We start from the raw sequence: 22,795 nt of genomic DNA on the forward strand, positions 1-22,795 counted from the left end.
AGTAAATTGTGGTTACTCCACAAAGAACATGATAAAAATGAAACGTGGTAAAGTTGCAGATGTCTTGTTACTTTTGCATGTTACTCTGCCTTTGTTGTCTTTGGTTCTATAGGTATTCCAAGGCCAAAAAATTGCTTACCCTTTTTTCTGTGATTGCATAACAGTTACATAATAATGTGGTACTGATCTAGCTTCAGGGCATCTGATTGCTGATGATTCTATTTGTTTCATAAATATGTAAACAGCAGCTGTTACCTAGTGTATGTAAGGTGATGTGTATGTACAGCACCTATTAACCAGCACTGTTTTGCCATTTATCTTAAAAGCTAGGAGAAATTGTTGGGGGATGAAAGTTACTAAATAGGATGACTTTTCCTTTCTGCTGTTTTGATGATTTATCTGTGCCTTACTGAGGGTAATGAGCATGAAATTTGTAAGACAGACATGATCTGATAATCTCTTTCCAGATGGAGGCTTGCGTGTTTGTCAAATATGAATTTATTTTTTGATAGGATATTATCTACCAAATGATGATGGAGAATTTTACCAGTTCTGTTACGTGACTCATAAAGGAGAAATCCGTGGAGCAAGCACACCTTTCCAGTTTCGTACCTCTTCCCCTGTTGAAGAATTGCTTACTATGGAAGATGAAGGAAACTCTGATATGTTAGTGGTGACCACAAAAGCTGGACTACTTGAGGTTTGATTCAACATTCTTAAAATGTTATCTTATATTTTTTTTTTATATATATACACATATTCACAGGTATTGAAGAACAAACTAGGAGGAAAAAACCCTATGTATGTGTGATGTGTATATTTCTGGCTTGTTCTCCAATATTTGATTGGAGCTAGAACGTTTGCAGGTTAAATGAGTGAAAATTTTAAACTGCTTACAGCACTAAGCATAGACTGGGAAACCATAAGAGAATAGATAGTTGCCCATCTCTCACATCTGTACTCTTCAATTAAATGGAGGGGGGAAGATACCCTTTGTGTGAAATGGTGCTTGTAAGGAAAAAAAAATTTAACAGAACCAGTATACTTTTATTTGTGCACAACTGAAGAGCCCTGGAAACTAGGCTGTATAATGGCAGGTGCCTAAGTGTATTAGAATAGCTCTTGTTCTATTTAAAGCAGTGTTCTACGTGTCATGTTCTTTGCTAGGTGGATGTGGTTAGACTTGTATGCTTACATCCAGAGTCAAGATGTTTCCATTTGCTTGTTGATATTTTGTAGGCTGAAAACTACTTAAGAAACCCCCAACCAATGAACCAAAAAAAAAACCCCGCCAACCCCAAACCAAACCAACTTGATTGCATGAGTTGCTTATTGGAAAATTGCTCAGTACAGTTTCCTTACCTTGCCGTCAGGTGTTATCCTTTTGTCAGTTGTGTCTAGGCACATACATACATGTATTCAATTTACAGTTTTCAAAATTTAGGGATAAGAGACAGTACAGAGATATATCTGGGATATTCTTGCTTTTCAGATATGTACTTGTAGTACTAAAATTAAAGGAAGAGAATTTTTGAAATGTTTTTGATTATCTTGGTTCATTGAGTCATAGAATGGTTTGGGTTGGAGGGGGCCCTTAAAGGTCATCTAGTCCAACCCTCCTGCAGTAAGCTGAGAAATCTTAACTAGATCAGGTTGCTCAGAGGCCAGTCCAGCCTGACCTTGAAGTTTCCAGGGATGAAGCTTCTACCACCTCTCAGGGCAATCCAGGGTTCCACCACCCTCATCGTAAAAAATGTCTTTCTTATATCTAGTCTGAATTTACCCTCTTTTTTGTCCCATTGCTACAGGCCCTACTAAAAAGTTTGTCCCATCTTTCTTATAAGCCCCCTTTAAGTATTGAAAGGACTCAGTTCATATGCCAGTCCTTGCTTTTGGCTCTGTGTGTGTTCATTTTTTTTTTTTTGTGAAATTCCTCAAACGTTGCTTTAGAATGTGTGTGTTCGTGTCTCTCTACACTCAGCAGCCATTTTTTCACCAAGCTGTCATTATCATAATTAGCTCTTCCATAGTTGCTGTCACTTGGGAACAGTAAAGGCACTTAAGGAGGGAAAACTTGAGTATAAATCAAGACACTGCAAAGTGTGCTGTCTAATGGTAATGCAGTGCTGTTCAGTTAAAGCAGTGAAACTTCAGAAATCTGGGAATAAGGGGAAAATTGTAAAATAACCTAGTCAGAGGACACACATTTTTTTGTTTCCGCTCAAACACCGCAATAATTTGTTAACCACTTATTTGGTAGGATTGCAGGGGAGAAAAATTACCAAACCCAAATGTTTTTGTTTTTACAGTTTAAAATTGAAAAAATTATAAAAGAAAAAGAAGAGCTATTAAAGGTGACTTCTGTTCTGGAAAAGGAAACGGCACAACTCAGAGATCAGGTTGAAAGACTGGAAAAAGAACTTAACCATGAAAAGCAGAGATGTGACCAACTGCAAACAGAGCAGAAGGTTAGTTGTTTAACTGATTAAAGCTGACTCAAAATGTCTGTAATCCTCCTTTTTCAAGAACCAGTTAAACTGTGAAAATCAGCTATCAAAACCCCTCAGCAGTTAGATAGACATTTACACTAGAATAGGTCAGTTCCTATTAACCTCCTGCCACTGTTTCTTTTATGTCGTAAAATGGTTAAAATATTTAAGCCTTTTGGTACCGGACTTGGTAAAATAATCGATGACAACTGTTAGGAGATGTTTGACATTTTAGCTGTGCAATTCATAGTGGAAAGTAGTTGGTAGTTTAAAGTTTGCTTATATTAATTTAAGATGGAGGAAGACTTTTCAAAAAACTCCCATTAAGGGATAACTGTATAGGACACAGGGTATTGAAAATGGTAAAAAAGCTTTGGTATTAAAAGCAAAGATCAAGACTTAACAGAGAATAGTACTGCCAGGGCATTTAAAGAGTAAAGAGTAACTAGTCACTCTACAAAGGTCTGAAGATTTTCAAAGGGAAAAGAAGCACAAACCTAAAAATCAACTTACAGTGTTAATTGATAATGAAAATAAAAATCTAGTCTAAAACAAAGCAAGCTTAATTTGGAATTCTATATATGGTGAGGAGGAAATCTAATATAAAAACACAAGAAACTTGGACCTAATCTATTTTTAAACTGCTGTTTTTTAAAAAAACAACTTTTAGGAGAAGATTAAAAACATGTGGGAGGGAGGTGGTGACATGGACAAATTTGAAGTAATGAAGCCTATATAATCTAGCTGTGGACAGCAGTTAATAGGCTATTTCTGAGTACTAGTATGTATATGTCAACAGTTCTGCGTGGTACACCTTTAATAGGAATTTGTTGAGGGAATTTGAAACTTGAAGCTTTGTAGTTTACTGTTGAACAGTGGTAGTGAAATGGACTATAATAGGTAAGAAAAAAAGGATAAGATCTTTTTTAGAAAAACCTTTTTTCTAAATAAAAGAATGATTTTAATTTCAAGTAGATGGGAAGATAGCTTAAATCAATGCGATGAGAAAAAAATACTTAAAAGTAGGCATTTCATGGATTTGCAGAATCATAAGCTTGCTGAATAAATCTGAATAAGCTACATTAGATACCTTTCACTATCACTTGAGGTTCTCAAAAAAGGTTTGAAAGTAAAACTGTCAGTTCTAATCAATGTTAGCTTTACAATGCCATTTTAGAACAATCTGTCAGATGGGATTTTGACAGCTGTCCAGCAAGTTAGACTGTATAGGAACAAAAAAGCCTCGATACTTTCTTACATTTTACTGTAAATTTCTATAATCAGAAATAGTTTTGCCTTTTAGATACCAGAACTTAGCAATTAGAATTTAATTTCAGCAATGTTTGTGGGTTTTTTGTTTCGGCCTTGTTTTGTTGAAGTTCTGATGCAGTGTGAAGAACTCACCTGTATTTAGCTGAGTTGTAAGTAGACATCTAATCTGTGGCTGATGCAGCTCTTCACCTGTCTAGAGTGCTATAGAAGTTCTATAATTCATGCAATTATTTTTTTTCTCAGGTCTTTGACACTGTCTTATTTTACATCTTTTATGTTCTAGTCTGTGTTTTTTCACTTGTTTAAAAAAAAGCAAATCTGCTGAGTTGAAAAGCCTTCCATTTGTCCATATACATAAGAAGAATATAAATTGGGTGTTTTGACAATTAAACAAGCATCTACTAAATCGGGTGCAATAATTTAACTTTATGATGAAAAAGTTTAATAAACCATACTTTAGGTACAGCTTTCTCTCTTAAAGTTTCCAGTTTTAAACATGAGTTCCTTTCTTGCTCTCCTTGTCTCTCTACCCCAACAGCATTTGGTCAAGTGATTGTATGATTTGTCATTGCTGGGAACATGTACAGTGTGTTAATAGATTGATTTGAAGATTCCTGAGCAGTAGTTATGCAGCACTCGGTTGGACTACAGTACCTAGGTTTTATTTTCCTTGTGGTTTGTTTAAAAAATCCCCCCCCCCCCCCCCAAACAACAAAGGAACTCCTGCTCCCAACAGCAACCACCAAAACAAATGCTCCAAAACCACTCCCCCCCAAAACCCCCAGTTTATCTAGTCGGCTTCATGTGATGTAACTGTTACTGGCAATAAACCTAAACAGTGCATTAACTTGGATGTTTTTATGTGAGACTACAAGGGATAACCTTGAAAGGCTAAATAATCAAAATATATTTGTATTTTATTTAACAGTGGAATCTTCACCTGTGCTTAATATGAGCTACGTTGTTTTGGTTTGGCTTGTTGTTTTTTTGCCTATAAGTTAGACTGATTGTTTTAACTAAGTAATTCTGTAGGTTTTTAATTCTTTTGTTCCTAGTGCTCTTTTCTCACAAACAGATGGATTTTTATTTATACTCTAAACTTTTGATACATAAATAGGTAAATAGTGGAGTTTATGAATTTAAGATTTCTATTTTTAAAAATGTTTAAGTAAAGGTTTAAGGAGTTCTGTTAAATATTTCAATATATTTTAGAGCATATCAGGCTAAAGAAATTAATTAATGAAACAAAATAGCCCATATAAGAAAATATAATTATTGTAAACAGTACATATCACTACCTTTGTAGTTTGAGGAAGCTGTAAGTGATAGAAATCTTTATTTCTGTTAAAAATAAAGCTAAGCTACATTTAACCCCTGCACAATCTTAAAAATAAACTAATTTTTTGTACAGATAATATTTCTGCTTGTCCAAAGAGCCCTCTAAAAACAAATTAGTGCAAAATACTGTATTTAAAAAGCAGCACTTGCATGAGCAAAGGAGGTGGATACACTTGTACAGACACATGCATTTGATTCTAATTGTGTGCAGAGTTCTTTATGCTACTAATGTATCAGGAACTACTATTTGTTTATTACTGCTTGTATTGTGCTAAGGGGGCCCTGAAGTTATTAACCCCTTCATACAAAATACTAGCAATCTGCCTCTTTTCTAAAAACTTTACTCAGTTTCTGTGGAGCAAATGATACGGGTATCTGACTCGTGTCTTTGTCTTCTGATCAAATACATTATTTAACCTACCTTGTATTTTTATAATTGAACAGAATATATATGGTGTGGTTAGGAGTCATAGTATATAAATTATCTTACTGTGGTACAGTGTATCAAGCAGGAAGTAGATTAATGATGGAAAAGCTCTATATTTTGCTAAAACATGGTTTTCTTAATCCCTTTTTATGCATGTTTATTTGTATGCCTTTAGGCTACTTTCCTCTTTTAGTTACTGATTTTTATCAGTCCTTTGTTTTCATAAATAGCTCAGGAGTAGTTTGTATAATTGCGAAATGTCTGTAGAAACACTTGATTTCTTAATATAGACAGGATAGTTGTTGACAGACAATGTCACACCTATATTCCAATCAGTGTTTCTCTCCCACTCTTAATTGTTTGATCTCTGTTTCCCACCTAGAATTCTGGGCAGTGGAAGTATTGTTTTTTTCTTGTCACTTTTTGCTGAGTTGGGCTGCCTTTAGAGGCTCTTTGGGGAAAATATTAGGAAGAAATGATCTTTAAAAGTAGGTCAATCTTTTAATAACATAGCATACTAAACAATCTATTCGGGTGTAATACAATGTGTTCCATGAAATTTGAATATTGGGCTCTGCCAGTTTTTAAGTGATGAAGAGATTCCCATTTTATTGAGTTTTAAAAACAGGTGAGTTCCAGTGTTTGTAGCACTTCAGACCGTAATGGCCACAACAAACTAGAGATTTGAGTTTTCCTACAGTGACCTTACTGCTCAGGAGATACACAGTTGTTGCCTTCTTACAAGATAGCCATCTCATTTCCTACCAAAGATAGGAGGAACAAATGCATTCAAGACATAAAGTGATAATGTGCTGTTAGAGTTGTTGAAACATAGCTTCTAATGGCATGTTACAACACTCTTGTCTATAAAAGCTTCTATTTGTTTAGGTTTGTGGATTTTTTTTTTTTTTTTAGTATTTTATCACAGGGGAGTAAAATATCTGTATTTTTCTTTGTATTCAATGCATTAATGGCTCTGCAGAATAGTTTTCTCAGGTTGTCATTGCCACCATCACAGGAAACTAATGTTTTCAAGATGCACAGCTCTGTGCTGGTCAGTGTTTGTGCTCAGGGAATGTGCTCTCCAGCCCCACAGTTTCTAGTGCACACTTTGTATGTTATGACTATTTTTACTATTAAGTTGTGTTACTTAACCCATCCTGTCAGAGCTTAAGGTATTGTAGAACTTGGGACAAATTCAGTCTTTATTACTTTTAGGTTGATCTTTTCTCTCATCCAATGGCAGCTTAATGCAGTATGTAGTTCTTCTGACAAGACCAGTTTAGGGAGAGGATAAGTGAATTGCCTGTTCTCCCCTTTCTTCTCCTGCACCTCAAGTAGCACACTCGTTTTAGTCCTCTGAAAAGGGCTGTGTTTTCATTTACAGGAAAACTTAGTATTCTGCAGCATTTTTCATGCTGGTTAAACCGTTGCTACTCCCCCCCCCTCCCCGCCCCAATAACATTAAATTAGCACTTAAAGAATGTGAAGATTTAACTTAATCTGCTGCTACTCTGTGTGAGAAATCAGAGTAAATGTGGAATTATTGTAAAGTCACATCTCTTTCTTACAGCTGTTAGTGTTTCAGAGTGAATTTGTTTTTACCAGGGTGATATTCCCTGATAGCACACTTTTATTTAGAATCATGCTGTATATACAGCTTGTGACTCTACTAATATAACACTGTTAAAATAATGATGTAATTATTCACTATGATTATTTTACTTAATAAGATGACACATGATGCATGGTCTCCAGAATTGTTTCAGGTTGCTTTCAACATTGCAGCTTTTCCTTTGGCTTCCTACTGGGATAACTTGTTCACTGGTACATACCCAAGTATGTTGAGTCACATTAGTAAGCTGCTTTTATTTGAATATATTTTAATTTTGGAAAAATTGAAGAGCATTGAATCAAACACTGAGTGTGTTTTTATCTAGAAAATAATAATACAGGTATTTCTGATCTTGATTTTATGCATTATGAATATAAAAATATATACCTGTGTAAATGAAAAGAATGCATGCTTTTTGGTCTTACATGTTCCCAGTTCTGTGTGTAAGCTCTCTGGCAGCAGTGCACTTGCCGACTGTTTTAAGATTTAATATTAACGTGCTGAACAAGAGAAACATGCCATAGTCATTGTGTCAAGTCTTTCATCGGTTGCTCCTCTGACACTGCAGCCATTCAATTTTGTTAACACGGGTTTTGCTTCTGTAGCGAGCAGAGCTTGCAGACGATGCTTTTGCGATCATTTGTCTCCCTCTAGTGGGAAGGGAGTACTTCTGAATTGATTTTTTTTTTAACGTTACAGTGGTGACAAGTCTTACTCCTGTGGCAGTAGTTTCCGTAAATGTTTAACTTGAGTCAGAAGTAATAGATTTGTGGATTACCAGCTTGCTCTTTGATCCTGTGAACATTTGAATAGCGTTTCTGTTACATTGGCATAAACTGAGGCAGAAGTGAATATACTGACTCGATAAACTTGTTCTTTCATGCTTTTTGAAAGTTTAGTTCACCATTTAACTTGTTAAAAGTGGACTAATTCATCTATCTGGGAAGTTTTAATAGGTCATCCATCTAAATCCACATTCGACTGGCAGGTTCTAGCTGCACAGCAGTGTTATTCATTGGAGAGTTTTATTCAAATATCAGGGATTCATTTAAGTTGTCTTTGGATGCCATTTTATAAGGAGAATTTCTCTGGTTAGATAGTGGAAAAAATGCTGTTGTGCAGTGTGATATGTCAGTGATGCAAGTGCCTAGTTCAGACTGCATGCATAAAAGTGAGGGAATTAACTGTTTTTTCAGTGCCTCTTTAAATCAAGCTATTTTGATACTGGTTTATGTAAGTTGCATGTGAAAAAAATCTGATGATCAGGGAGATGTGTTGTTTTTAAAACAAAACAAGAAAACCCCCAAAAAGCACAACCAAAAAACTACTCCCAACCCAAAATGCAAAACACAAAAAACTACACAGAACACCCTAAGCTTCATGTAAATAATGATTTAAAGATACAAATGAAATACTCAGAATTGCTCAGGTTGGCACCAGCAGTTATAACACCCAAGGGTGCTGTAAACATCCTATGAAGAGAAAACCCTCTTTTATTGTTTTAGTGACTGTTATGTGTATGAATATTTCTTAAACTGTTTAATTGAATTTTATTTCACTGGATAATTGAACAAATTAGTTTGAGATATTTTGCACTTCAAATTATGTATTCACAAGTGACTCTTTGCAAAAGTGATAGTTTATAGTCAAATTACAAGATGTTTTAAGAAATTAACATTCTGTAATATAGATGCAAGCTGCAGAGTTGCAGTGTATGTAAATACTTCAGCTGTCTCCTGCAAAAACTTGTACATCTGTAGTCTTCATGACAGTAATTGGGCAACTGATGTTACTTAGATGAACTTTTGCAGAGTTAGGCCTTAGTTTTGTAGAGTTTGGATCTGTTTAACGATGTTAGTTGAAAAGATTAACACAATTAAATTACTACCACTGTGATATTTAAGGTTTTTGGAATAGAGAGACTTCAGAGGTTTTAGAGTAGTATTTCTATTCTCAGCCATAGTCACAAAGATAATAGTTTAGCATCATTGAGTTTATTTGGAATTGGTTTACTGTTTTACTTTACCGAATGCTCAGATTTCTTTAGAAAGAAAAATGACGTGAGGTTTCCTTTCAGAACGTTCAGGTCCTGTGTTATGAGCACACTCAGATTTTGCAGTGACTGCAAATACTATGTTGTGTTCATAATTTCTCCTTGAATGCCGTTTAAATAGAGTATGGTGTCAGCCAAGTGTTTTACATGATTCCATTGGAGCTGCTGTGATGTCAACGGGATAATCAAAAGGCTCCTGCAGATAATTCATCTAGATCCCCTAAATTTTCAACAGGATATGAAGAATAATGGTTCCCTTGACATTAAATTATACCCAGATAAATCAATCCAGATGAAAGGTGCTGCTACTTTTTTCTTCTTTTTTTTTTTTTTTTTAAGTTGCCTTGTATTAGGGAATTGACCTCTCTGATTTCTGAGTTGCACAGCTCATTTTTAACCTTTTTTTGTTACAATGTATGCATTCTGTAAAAAGTAAAATGAAGATTGCAAATATGAGCCATTAATCAAAGGAGAATGCTTTAAGTGTGGAATGGCTTTTAAAAAGTGGGTAGGGAGTTTTACATGTTATGAAAATGGAAGATGAAGCATAAAAAGCCCTGCTGCCTGTTGCCATACTGCAAGATGTCACAGCTGCAAATAGGCTTGGATTGTATTTTTCAAGTTTTTTATTCTGTCTGCTGGATCTCTCTGTGCCTTAAGTATGTTTGAAAAATATGTTGTATGTGTTGATTCACAGGAAGAGATGTCTGTGCTACTGTGCTTCCGTTAACCAAACTGTACTCTGAACTGGTTTAGTGGTGTATGCATTAGAAGTAAGAAATAAATAGGGAAAACATTTTGTTCTTCATTGTTGAGCATAGAGATTTTTGACATATTTTCTGTTATAAAAGTGAGAATCTAGAAACTTTATGGCTATTCCATTCTCAAAGGAACGATTATCAGCCCTTTTGCAGCAGAAGTTTAATAGTTCTTAAAGATGTTTCAAGGAAGAGCACATGTATTCTGCATATCCTTTAGATAGAGTTTATAATAGCTGTATGAGTTTTCAATCAGTGTATTTATGATTAGGTTACACAAACCTAAAGCAACTGATTTGTAATGCGGAACTTTTTGACATAAAAACTCTTTTTTTGGCAGCTGTAAACAAATCCCTTTAGGTGTAACAGCAGTTCCTTGCAGGGGGAGGACAGTTCATGTGATTACAATAAAATTATTTAAAAAAAAAAAAATCAGTGTTAAATCTTTTGCCATTTTAGAATAGCGATAAAGATTTTAGTGCCCCTTCTTGTTCCCTGTCTGAAGGTACATCAAAATTTTCAAAGTGGAGTTTTGATTCTGGGGAAAATAAATTCACTTGACAACTACATTAAATTTTCTTTGTTTTATTTCACTAGTGAGACCTCTAGTAGTTACAGGAATTTTTGTTTTGGTAGCTTTTTGTTTTGTACCAGTGAAGCTGACAAGTAATTTCTGGCTGTTTATTCTGGCCTTTGTGGTGCAGTTTGCTTCTACCCACAAGGGTGTTGCAACTTTAGGGAGGGGGATGGGGGGAGCTGCATTTGTAAATGGATTAAAAATACAACCCAGAGTAAAAATAACATTAAAATTGTTGGGTGTTTTAAAACCAGTTTATTAAAATGATTTACTCTCTTGCTGTGCTTTTCTTTCTGTTAAGAAAGTGAGGGGAAAGGTATAATAATTGTTGATGTACCAGATAAATTATTGATAATTGCAGAGAGTAATTATCTTTTTTGTAATAGAGGTTGTACATATAGTTGATGTGTTTATTATATTCGTCCCCTTTAGACTCCTTCTAAAACACAGTTGCCTTCTACCTGTAAAATAGTCTAAGAGCACTCATTTTAAATTTTACAGGCTCTGAAACTGCTGTAACCAGAGTGTATGGGCCTAGGATTGCAGCATCTAAATTGAATTGCTAAGAATTCTGTAAAATAACAAGTCGTCTCTAAAAATTAATCCTTTTTTTCTTTCAAAACTGTGGGCTTTAGTTGTATCTAAGCAAGTTTATTAGGTGAGAATCTGTTAAGTATGGAACTTTTACATTTTAATACCATGTCCCTTTAGAATAACTAGCAAAGCAGCATCAATTGTAATTCTGTTTGTGGAGTGAATTTTTTTCAGGCTATTAATTCCTTTTAATATATGTTACTTTTGGCAGCCTGTTTGAACTGTTTGTACAGTTTGTATATATAGTGTATCAGATTAAATTCTTTTGAAGGCGCTTGGGTTACAACAGTTACAGTTATACCGAAGTGGTGTTTAGAGAAAACACAGATATGCATTGAAATAGACTTTTTACTATGCTAGACTTTCAAAACAGGGGCAAGTAATTAGTCTCCACTGCACTAGGGAAGGACAAGCAGTTAGAATGTGTGTTGTTGCTGCTAGTTACATACAAATTTTACTTGGAATACTGACTTGAACACAGGATATTTTAATTAATTACCCTAAATACATATACTTTTGGTTGCAGGAAACTGATAGGTCTTAAAAACTAAAGACCTTATGAAAATTGTGGCTCTTTATTTCCAATGCTTTTTTCAGAAAAGATGGTACACTCATCATCCCTTGAAATTGTTTATTATATTAAGCCATATAATAAAGACATGTAGAGTTTAAATAGTTGTATTAGTGCTCTTTTTATAGCATATGTAACAAGAATAAAAAACTCAGTGCTGGTGTAGTGTTTAGGAAGTGATTGAGTCATCATTACATTTGCCACCCCTCACAATTCAACACCCCCTACCCCCCCCCCCCCTCCAAAAAAATCATAATGCCCAAACTTCTGTTTAGTTGCTTGTAAAAGCGGGGCTTAATTACACTTGGAAACAGTGTATTTTGACAATTAATGAGTAAAACCAGTCCTCATTATATTTTATTGTACTTAAAACATTGTTAGTTAGGTTGGAATCTGGCCAGTAGGGGTTCTTTGTAAACTCTGGCTGTGTTTCTCTTGATGTAACAGCATGGACTTGTTGTTTCAGGGCATTAAGCTTTGTTTAAAAATGAATACATGAACTAGTGCTTTAATTTTCCAAATGTCAAGCAGAAAGACAACTTGTACCTTAATATCTGCACAAACAGTGTAAGTCACGCTGTAGTCAGCATGTTGGTCAGTCTGTCTTGACCTTGTTTACAGTTTGATTCATACCACTCATGCTTGATACTAAGCTGAACTGTATTGAGTTTTGATATAAGAAATAGTAGCATATTGTCTCAGTATGTGTGTTCTACTTTAGTGTTACTAATTTATTTTCTCAAGATAGTGTTATACTGAAAAGAGGTTTTTTCTGGATTATTTAAGATTACCTCACTTTAAATGGTCATTTTTCTGTGATGGACATGACTTTTAGCTGTCCACTGCCTTAGAATGTTATGGACATTACTGTCATCAGATAATGAATGTGATACTTAACAGGGGCTTCCCATTTTGCATCTGTCAGTTTTCTGACAAAGGAATCTGTTTTGGGTGTTGTCATCATCCTCTGTCTCAGCTTCCAATATCCAAGACATAAATCCCACAATTGTTTCATTAGCTTCAGTGAGCTTTGTGAGGCCCCTCCATATGTTCCAGATAGGAGAATGTGGTGTAGTAATTAGCTCTTCATCAGGAGTTCTTCAGGTTTTGGGTTTTTTTTAATCCTTTTGCCTGCAGTTGTCTTTACTGTAACTTGCTTGAGTGGTGTAACTATCTGGTCAAATGCAAACCCAGCTTCTTTTTAAGTAAAAGAAATTAAATTTAAGTAAAACAGAAATAGAAGTTCTTCATGTTTTCTAAGATAGGCAGTCGATGGTTAGTTTGCGGAAAGGACATGGGCAAAAGACACGAAATACGGCTTTGTCTTACACTCTGAAGTATATGTAGTTTCTGTGTAACTGAATGCCTGCACCAGAACTTCCTATTGACTCATATTAACTACACATAGCAAGTTTAATATAATTTTATATATTCAAAATATATATACTTGAAATGGGCTTGTCATACATTTTAAGGAAGAGAAGAAATCTAATGACAATATTTTAGCATTAATTCGAATAGTGCCTTGTAGTTTTGAAGATACACATTCTTAAATTATACCTATTTGCAACTTTTTCAAAGAACAATGTTCAAGCATCTGAAGCTCTTAAAACTGAAATTGATGATTTGAAGAAGAAGCATGATGAAGCTGCTTCAAAAGTTCTCCAGCTTGAAGAAGATATCATGACTGTTACGCAAAAAGCCATTGCAAAAGAAACTGAGTTAGACAGGTATTTAAGTAATTTTGTTCCTTACCTTCCTTATTTTACGGGTTTTTTTTACATAGGTCCTTTTTAAAAAAAACTTACAATTTTTGATGGTTGCATTGGTTTTCTGTATTAATAGTTCTGTAATTTGTCAATGTCTTAGTCTGAAGGACAAACTGAAGAAAGTGGTGCTTGAGAAGGAGCAACTTGAATGTGTGTTAAAGACAGAAAAGGATGAAAAAGAACTTTATAAGGTAATTTTATTCCTTGTATGTGTATACACGGAAATGAAGTGGTTTGAAATAAAGGTAATAATGTTTTATAGAGAAGTTTGATAAATTGAATTTGTTAAGGAAAAGAGGAAATGGTCAACTTCTGTGAACAGATTTTTAAGACAGTTATAGATGTTCTCATATAAAAATAAACAAGAAAAATAGCATCTGAATTCATCCCATGGTATAAAAAGTTCTCTAAGGAGAATGGATCACCAATTTGTTAAAATGCAGGCATAGTAACAAAAACCAATAGATGCTAGTGAGGAAGTTCTTTAGTTATACAGTGCATCACCAAGTAACTGGTTTTCTTAACACACTTTTTCAGAAGCAAATTACCTTTTAGTCTTCTAAATTCTCACTCCAGACTGTTTTCTTGATCCCTATTCTTGAGTCTTGTGCATAACTCTAAGAAGCTTTAGTGGGATCTATATTACATTGATTTTTCATAGTATAGCTGATTTCTTTTGCTGGTATTGAGACACCCCCATATTTAAAATGAGTGTTGTGTTTGTGTCATCCCCTCTGCTGGCCCATCCCCAAAAAAGGCAAAAAAAAGTTTTATATGCTGAAATAACAGAAGCATTAGTGTGTTTAAAAGATATTTTGTGTTCAGAGGAAAATGTCATTGTGTGGCAGGCGGTATTAGATATACACCAGAAGTCACAAAATCTCAAAACATCTCTCACAAGCATGGAAACCCTTTGCAAATAAGCAACACAAGTTTTCTAGTCTTTGAGTGGACAGTACTTGAGTACAACAGTTATTCTTTATTAGGCATAACGTGATAGACTTGATGACACCTTGAAAACAGCTCTAGAGTTGTTAGTTTGCTGGCGTTGGAAATGAATATTGTTGATGTAGTCCTGTTTGCTTAGATGATTGCAAGTAGATACTACCTGAAGTTTTAATTTCTCTTTAGTTTTCTTCAAGTCATTTCTTTTTTGCTTGTCCTTAGTTATCCAGAATTTGTGAGGAGGAGTGAATTCTGAATAGCTCAGTGTGATGTGGACAGAAATCAGGGCCTTAACTTTTAGCTGTAGAGTGGAGCTGTTGTTAGATGATCAAGCTGAAAGAATTCCAGCTAGAAAATTTGTGCTGGAGGGCAGGGATATTATCAAATGTTTAATTTTTCTCTTTACCTGTTCTAATTTGTCTCAGAGATGAGTTAGAATTTAGTGAACACTTAAATGAACAGGTGAACAGTAGTTTTCATAATATGGAAGAAGAGTTTGACATTTTTTAGCATTATTACAGATACACTTGAAGAATACAGAAATAGAAAACACCAAACTAGTAAAAGAAATCCAGACGTTTAAGAATTTGGATGCAAACAAAGAAAACATGATATCGTATTATAAAGAGGAGGTTGGCAGATTACAGCTATTTATAGCTGAAAAAGAAAATATGAAGAAAGCTTTTTTGCTCTCCTCATCAAACAAGGTAAGCATTACTAATATAATTGGCCTGTTTTAAAATAAACATATCTAAGGTTATATGTGTTTGACAAGAGAAAGGAAGAAGTTGAAGGTATCCCCAGAGTATAGGCTGAGAGGCAAGAGGTGTTCTCAGGAGATGCAGAAACTGATCAAAAGAGTGAACTAGGTTTTAGTTTTGCACATTCTATGCTTGTTTAGGTCTCGTGTTGAACTGTGAGATGAACTATGTGTAAAAAAAAAAAAAAATAATAAAAAAATAAAAAAAAAATTTGTGAATTAAGTAAAAGTGGTGCACTTCTCTGAGTTGCTTTTAATTTCAATAAAAAGGAAGGAGACTGAGGAAAAGAAAAAAGTTAATAATGTAGCTGTGTTGAGACTGCAGAGGGTGACCTAGGAGAAAAGAGGAGACATCGAAAGGTGTGCTGAAGGATTTGTTAGGTGCATGTACTGTCAATATACAGTGATGTAAAACCTGAGAAGGGATACAATGCCATATAAATGGACTAAATTGAGAAATTAGCAATAAGCATTAACAAAAACTCTTCTAAGGAGGAGTTGACTTTGGCTATGCGGTGTGGTAGCGTTGTGGTTAGCAAGCAGTGTGGTGTAGTAGGAGAGTGAAATTGCTGAAGAACTGGTGTCTGTGCTGTCTGTGGCCAAGGTGGGGGTACTTTAGACTAGTTCTAGAGTGGTGTAGAGTGGAGATAGATGTATTGTGTATTTGTGTGGCAAGGTTTTGGTAGCAGGAGGGCTGTGGGGGTGGCTTCTGTGAGAAGCTGCCAGAAGCTTCCCCTGTGCCTGGCAGAGCCAGTGCCAGCTGGCTCCAAGATGGACCCACCACTTGCCAAGGCTGAGCCTGTCAGTGATGTGAGTAGCACCTCTGGGATAACATATTCAAGAAATGGAAAAACCTGCTGCAAAAACAGCAGTCAGAGAGAGGAGTGAGAATATGTGAGAGAAACAACTCTGCAGACACGAAGGTCAGTGGAGAAGGAGGGGCAGGAGCTGCTTCAGGCACCAGAGCAGAGGTTCCCCTGCAGCCCGTGGTGCAGCCCCTGGTGAGGCAGCTGTGCCCTGCACCCAGGGAGGGTAACGGTGGAGCAGATCTCCACCTGCACCCCGGGGAGGACCCCACGCTGGAGCAGCCCCAAAGGAGGCTGTGACCCCGTGGGAAGCCCATGCTGGAGGAGGCTCCTGGCAGGACCTGGAGAGAGGAGCCCACGCTGGAGCAGGTTTGCTGGCAGGACTTGTGACCCCGTGGGGGACCCACGCTGGAGCAGTCTGTTCCTGAAGGACTGCACCCCATGGGAGGGACCCATGCTGGAGCAGTTTGTGAAGAACTGCAGCCTGTGGGAAGGACACACCTTGGAGAATTTTGTGGAGGACTGTCTCCTGTGGGAGGGACCTCATGGTGGAGCAGGGGAAGAGTGTGAGGAGTCCTCCTCCTGAGGAGGAAGGAGCAGCAGAGACAGTGTGTGATGAACTGATCTAACTCCTGTTCCCCATCCCTGTGTGCCACTGGGGAAAAGGTAGAGAAAATAAGGAGTAAAGTTAAGCCTGAGAAGAAGGGAGTGGTGATGGGAAGGTGTTTCTAAGATTTGATTTTATTTTTCATTATCCTACTCTGATTGGTAATAAATTATTTTTTTTTTTTTTTCCTCAACTTGAGTCTCTTTTGCATGTGATGGTAAGTAGTGAATGATCTCTCCCTGTTGGCCCACAAGCCTTTCATTATGTTTTCTCTACCCTGTCTAGCTGAGGAGTAACAGAGCAGCTTTGGTGGGTACCTGGTGTCCAGCCAGAGTCAACCCACCACAATTGAATACCCATTAGGTGTTTGTTCCTGAGGTACATCTTCCTGTTTTGTTTCATCCAAAAGGAATGCAATTTCTGTGCCCTGGGACTTGTTATGTCCTGTGGTCTACAGTATGATAGGTAGTAGTGGAATTGACTGGGAGTTTTGCTTCACAAATGTGCTCTTGATCCCAACTAGAGAGTTAATTTACACACAGCCTTTGAGGCCAGCATGAAAAAGTCAGATTATGCAGGTGACTTCATCTTGTGTGTCTTGCCAGTATTCTCACAGAAAAAGCAGTCTAGATCTCAAAAGTATAGAAGTGGCGTTAAAGTAATATGAGTTATGAATGTAAAGTTTAAGTAGAGAATGCTGTTAAGAATGGAAATAGCAAGAGGGCAAAAATGACATGCTATCTTGCTTTACGTTACAGCTTATCTTGTTTTAGTCTTTCAACTGCTCTGCAGTTTTGTTCCTGAATTACTACTGTATTTTACTTTGAAGTAAAAACGGGGGGGTGGGGGGGGTGGGGTGCCAATATTGAAGCGAACAAGCATTTTATGTAATTTATTAATATGAAGTGCTTGTGATGTTTCTGGTGGGTTCATTTAACATTTTTGTCTTACAGTGTGAAACTGCAGATATTTACTAAAATATGTAACTAATGCACTGTGTTGTAAAAATAGCTAAGGGACAGGACTTTAGGGCATTTCCTATTCCATCCATCTTCATAAATGCTTACAAAAAGTGTTAGTATTTCTCTGGATTTGCTGTGCTAAGTGATTATTCAAAAATTAATAAATAATGGGCTAGATAATTCCTGAATTTATGTTTAGACTCAAGAATGAGAGATGATTATGTCTTCAGGAAGCCCAGAAGCTGCAAGTAGCTTGTAGTGGCTTTGAATTCTGGTGGTTGGTTGGGTGGTTTTTTGTTTGTTTGTTTTTAAATTTTTGGTGATCCTGGACTTCTCTGAGGAATGAGAAGCCGGTAGCACAGTGTGGTCAGTTGGCCCTTGGACTGCCCTGTGGAGCTACAGCAGTGCTGAGAGTCTTCAGTGCTGCGTGCTGCAGCTTGTTCTTCATTACGTTTTGTTCTCAGTCCCTTCTGAGAAGCTTGTTGTGCAAGATCTTAGGAAACAGAGCCGTGAGAAAAATGTCCCAAAGCTGCATTACAGTGTCTTGCATCAACCAATTATAGGCATTGTAAGACCTCTTAGTCTGTTGTTACCTGCGGTGTCTTACTGTGGGATGAACTTTGGTTATGAAGCTGGATAGCCATTTGTGCCAGTTAAGAGTTCTATGGCAATAAGAACAAAGATGTTCTGGAAAACAGAAAGACTTTTTTTTGGCGTATGTTTAAAACTAAAGCTGAAAATACAACAAAAATCGAGTGTGTATAAAATAATAATATTTAAATGTGCCTTTATGTCACAGTGAAATATGTTTGCACGCTGTTGTTAGCTAAGGAGGCAAATGGGGAAAATGGTACTTGTATACTAACTTCTTGATTTTGTGGTTTTGCTAAAGCCACCAGGAAAACTTGATTTTTCTTTCAAAAGCTTCTGATCCCTATATGAACATTTATTTAAGCTTTGAATTAAAAAATGATGGATTCTCTTCCCTCTTTTCCCTTTCCTAGGAGGATGCAAGTATTTTAAAAGAGCAACTTCGGAAAGCTGAAGATCAGATTCAGGCTAGCAAACAAGAAGCTGTTCTAATGTCAAAAGAGCTGAGCGATGCAGTAAATGTGCGAGATAAGACAATGGCAGATCTTCACAGTGCACGTCTGGAAAATGAAAAATTGAAAAAGCAGCTTGCTGATGCTTTAGCTGAACTTAAAAAAGTCACAACTTTGAAAAATGAACAGGTAAATTGTCAGTATTTAGTACTGATGTTTATCTGTATTTATAAAATCTGTTGGAGCTAGCTTTGCTGAAGTTGGGGAATAAAATATGTTTCTGGGTGATTAGTACAAATTATTATCAAATTCACTTTTGGTACTCAAGATACTACCTTAAATCAAGTGCATGTTAACTGGTTTGGAAGGTGGGTAAGAAAGGTTTCTGCTCCTGCTTAGCACAACTCCCCTCCACATTGTTTTGCAGATTAATACAGTATTTATCTATATTAGTTTGAATCCTCTTCCTGTCTTAATTCTTTTACATGAGCCACAGTAGCATTAAAAATTCATTCGGATAAGAAAATTGATTGGTAGGGGTTTTTTTTAAATGTTCTTTCCTCATTGATGGATTCTTTTTTGATTCTTGTGAGTCCTTCCAATATTTGTGGTCAAAGTTAATTTGCTTTAGTATTTATAAATGTAAAAATACTAATGTCATGGAAACTGTCTTGACTTCTTTCATTTTGGATAAAAATTTAGTGATCTAATATAAGTTCAATCATTCTGACTGAAGTGAGTTTTGTGCTGGATCTTCTGTGACTGCAACTATATTGCATTAATTTGCTACTAGGCTTACTGTAGTGATGTAGCAGTTTGGAAAAAATACGTTGAGCTGAACAGTAATTAAAATAGTGCAGTAAACACGAAGTGAATGGTACAACCCTCAAAAGAACTATTATATTTAAAATATTAAGAATCACGTCTTTTCCTAAGAATTGCAATTATATACAGTATATTTGAAATGCGTCCTGAAAGAAGTATAGCAGATCATCTGAATGACTCCACTTGACAGAAAGTATCAGAATACTGCATATATCCAGTTGGTAAATGTAGTTTGCTTAGCTTGCGTATCATTGATACTGTGTATCAGCTCAGCTGAACCCCTTCCAGTAGAGTCACAGTGAGTGTAATGGAATATAGTTGTGGTCTGTCCGCTTGCCACGTGGCTATACTTACCAGTAAGATAGCTAAAACTCCTTCTGGATGGTGTTCAGACTTTTGATACACATTAATCAGCTCATAGAATAAGAATCCTCTTTATCTGTCTCTGGTATTATACCTGTGCCTATTTATTCCCTCAGTGTGTCCTGCAGGGAATGAAGTTCAGCACAGATGCTTCCTGTCTCTGTTCTACTACTCTATTCCTTTCCTTCCCACAAATAAAATAGGAACTGCTTGTGTACTTAGATACAGCATTATGTTTTCTTTGATTGAAAAGAAGCTTTTTAGGAAATAGTGGTGTTTGAACAAAAGGGAGAACAGTTTCTAATTTTTTTAAAGGAATCTTCAAACACCGTGGAGCAGGAACTGCGCAGAGAAGTTGAAGATCTGAAACTTCGTCTGCAAATGGCTGCTGACCATTACAAAGAAAAATTCAAAGAATGTCAAAAACTTCAGAAACAAGTAAACAAGTTTACAGAACAGGCAGTAAGTAGAATGGGAGGAATTGCATTTGCTTTTTGTAACTTTCAGCAACTATTTAATTTCCTTCTGCAAAACCCATTTCTTTTAAAAAGGATTAAAACATGTGGTAAACAATGGCTCTTAAATTTACCATTTTCTTCCATAAAGCTAAATTACTTCTGTGATTCTATTTAGATAGTTGTCAAAATCAATGATAGGATTTATAGTAACTGGTATGTGTAGAAATCTAACAAGAGTTTGGATGAACCTTTAGGCATAATGTTGTTCAAGGAAGAATTTTGAAACTGAAGCAGGAAAAATCCATAATTACTACCTCTATTCAGTACCACCATCACAAAAAAAAACCCACCCCAAACCAAAGAGTAGGAGAAAGGGGGAACTTGGAGTAGGATTTCAATGTGAAGTGGGGAAAAAGTTTCTACAACACAGTATATAGTTGTATTCCATATGTATTTTGTATTCTTCTCACTCTTCTAAGCTTTGTTCCATAAATACATGAGGCTTTTGCAGTGATGATGTGAGTCATGCTGCCTAGTAACTGAACCTGTTAGCAAATTTCAACCAGATTTGAGGGCAGAGTTCTTCTGAATTTTGTGAAAATTGGTGACTGAGTTGAAGAGGCACTCAAATGGGGAAAAGGTATATGAGCAATGGCAAGATGTGTAAATGTGAATTCTTAAGAAAAACTTATTAAGACTTAAATATTTCTGCTGTCCACAGAACAAATGGGGTTGTTACCTGCTTTGATCCACAGATTACTTTAAAAAGTTGTCTTCTCATCCAGAAGGTCAATGGTGAATGAGGTGTCATACCAGAACACCTGTGGTTTTCCTTAAAAAAAATCTTCCACATCTTTGGCTATGTTGTACATCTGATAATAAACACCAGATTTCACTACTTTGACACCAGAAGTCCAGCACTCATCAGTAATGTAGACTCCATTTCCTAATGGAATATTAGATTTAAGTTGATGGATTTAAGTGTGATTCTCTAGAAAATGAGATTTTTCTAATAATTTGCTTAGGAATTACTGTTTCTAGGGAAAAAGAACTTTATAAAGTAAGATTATAAAAATCAAAGTCTGAGGCAGTTTCTGCGTTAGTAGAATTAAATGTGTTTGCATATTTATTATTACCTCCTGTTTTAATGAGCAATTCTGTCTAATCCAATTTTGGAGGAAATGATAATATAAGATACGTGTTACTTTGTGCTTGGGCTTTCATTTAATTAAATACCAAAACACATTTCTTTTCACAAAGAAAATTGCAGGGCATCAACAGAAACTGACAGATGCATCTAACAATGAGACAGCTACTGCCGTTGTTACAGATAAAAAGTTGTCTGCATCTCCAGGTATCAACAGCTTAAATTTTGTCTATTTGTATCAGCCTGAAAGTGTCGTCTGTGTGAAGTAGTCCCTAATAGTATTTCTAGTATAAAGTGGACTTGTTCTGTTTAAGTTAAAGCAATGATCAGAAATGTGAAAATTCATCTAAAAATCTTGTCTTGCAAGTGTAATATTCATAAATAACTTCATGTATCTTTTTCAAAACAGTTCCGTTGATATTTGTTAATGTCAGTGGGACTGAACTCTTGAATTTCTGCTTGATAGTTAACAGATCTAGTTTTGCCAAGCTAGTAAACAATTCATTTAAAAAAAAAAGATCATCCCCAAATTTGCAAACGGTACAGTAGCATGGTAATTTTGCAGTTGTGTTACAGTTACTATCTACTGTAGCGTTCTACTGTGAAATCAAATCCACTGAAAAGTTCTGATTATGTGATGGCACAATCAAGTCTATAGACTATTTGTATGATTTATAAGCAGTAGTGGTTAACTAGATTATAATTTTTATGAACTGTTAAGTTTTTACAAAACTGATCTTCTAGAACATAAACATGGAATAGGTTAAAACTAAGGAAGAAATTCTTTACTATGAGAGTGATGAGACAGTGGCACAGGTTGCCCAGAGGAGCTGTGGCTGCCCCCTCCCTGGCAGTGTTCAAGGCCAGGTTGGACGGGGCTTTGAGCAGCCTGGGCTAGTGGAAGGTGTCCCTGCCCAGGGCAGGGGGGCTGGAACTGGATGGTCTTTAAGGTCCCTTCCAACCCAAACCATTCTGTGGTTCTGTTACTCAAATTGATAAATGCCAGTAAATGCTGACTAATTTTATGTTCCTTTATAATTAACAAATTATTTCTGTCTATAGAGACTATAGGTTGCATTTTCTGTCAAGTTTCCTCCTGTTTTAAGTAAATACAAGTGTTTCCTAAAACAAATAAAATCCCAGCAAGTTCAGTTATAGTATGTGATGGGATGAAGTAGGTTGCCGAGGCACTTAATGGTTTTACAGAAGAATAAAATCTCTAGTATGATATCATAACATATATATTCTAGTGTTAACTTTCTTGGAAGCCAAATGGAGAGATGTCTGTCTTTTTTTTTTTAAATGTATGTGTATATATATGTTCGTCTTCAGAGTGTGAGAGAACTGGACATGCCAATATGGCTGCTGATCTTGTATCACTAGCCACATGGTACTGATTGTCTCTGGTTGTTTGCT

General features: G+C 36.0%; 1 protein-coding gene across 3 annotated transcripts in view; it reads left to right on the forward strand.

Moving 5' to 3' along the window:
* The window catches only part of TAX1BP1 (Tax1 binding protein 1), a 63,235-nt gene that overhangs the window by 21,617 nt on the left and 18,823 nt on the right, over positions 1–22,795 (forward strand). Inside the window, exons 4-11 of one of the 3 annotated variants that reach the window (XM_074900454.1) lie at positions 513–700; positions 2,310–2,468; positions 13,276–13,424; positions 13,564–13,654; positions 14,930–15,115; positions 18,548–18,775; positions 20,090–20,236; positions 21,493–21,586. In XM_074900454.1, coding sequence (XP_074756555.1) covers positions 513–700; positions 2,310–2,468; positions 13,276–13,424; positions 13,564–13,654; positions 14,930–15,115; positions 18,548–18,775; positions 20,090–20,236; positions 21,493–21,586 — 1,242 coding nt within the window. The remainder of the gene's footprint in view (positions 1–512; positions 701–2,309; positions 2,469–13,275; positions 13,425–13,563; positions 13,655–14,929; positions 15,116–18,547; positions 18,776–20,089; positions 20,237–21,492; positions 21,587–22,795) is intronic. The other 2 variants (XM_074900455.1, XM_074900456.1) reach the window with 2 other exon arrangements.

Source organism: Athene noctua, chromosome 2 (genome assembly GCF_965140245.1).
Source record: "Athene noctua chromosome 2, bAthNoc1.hap1.1, whole genome shotgun sequence".
Taxonomy (NCBI): Eukaryota; Metazoa; Chordata; class Aves; order Strigiformes; family Strigidae; genus Athene; species Athene noctua.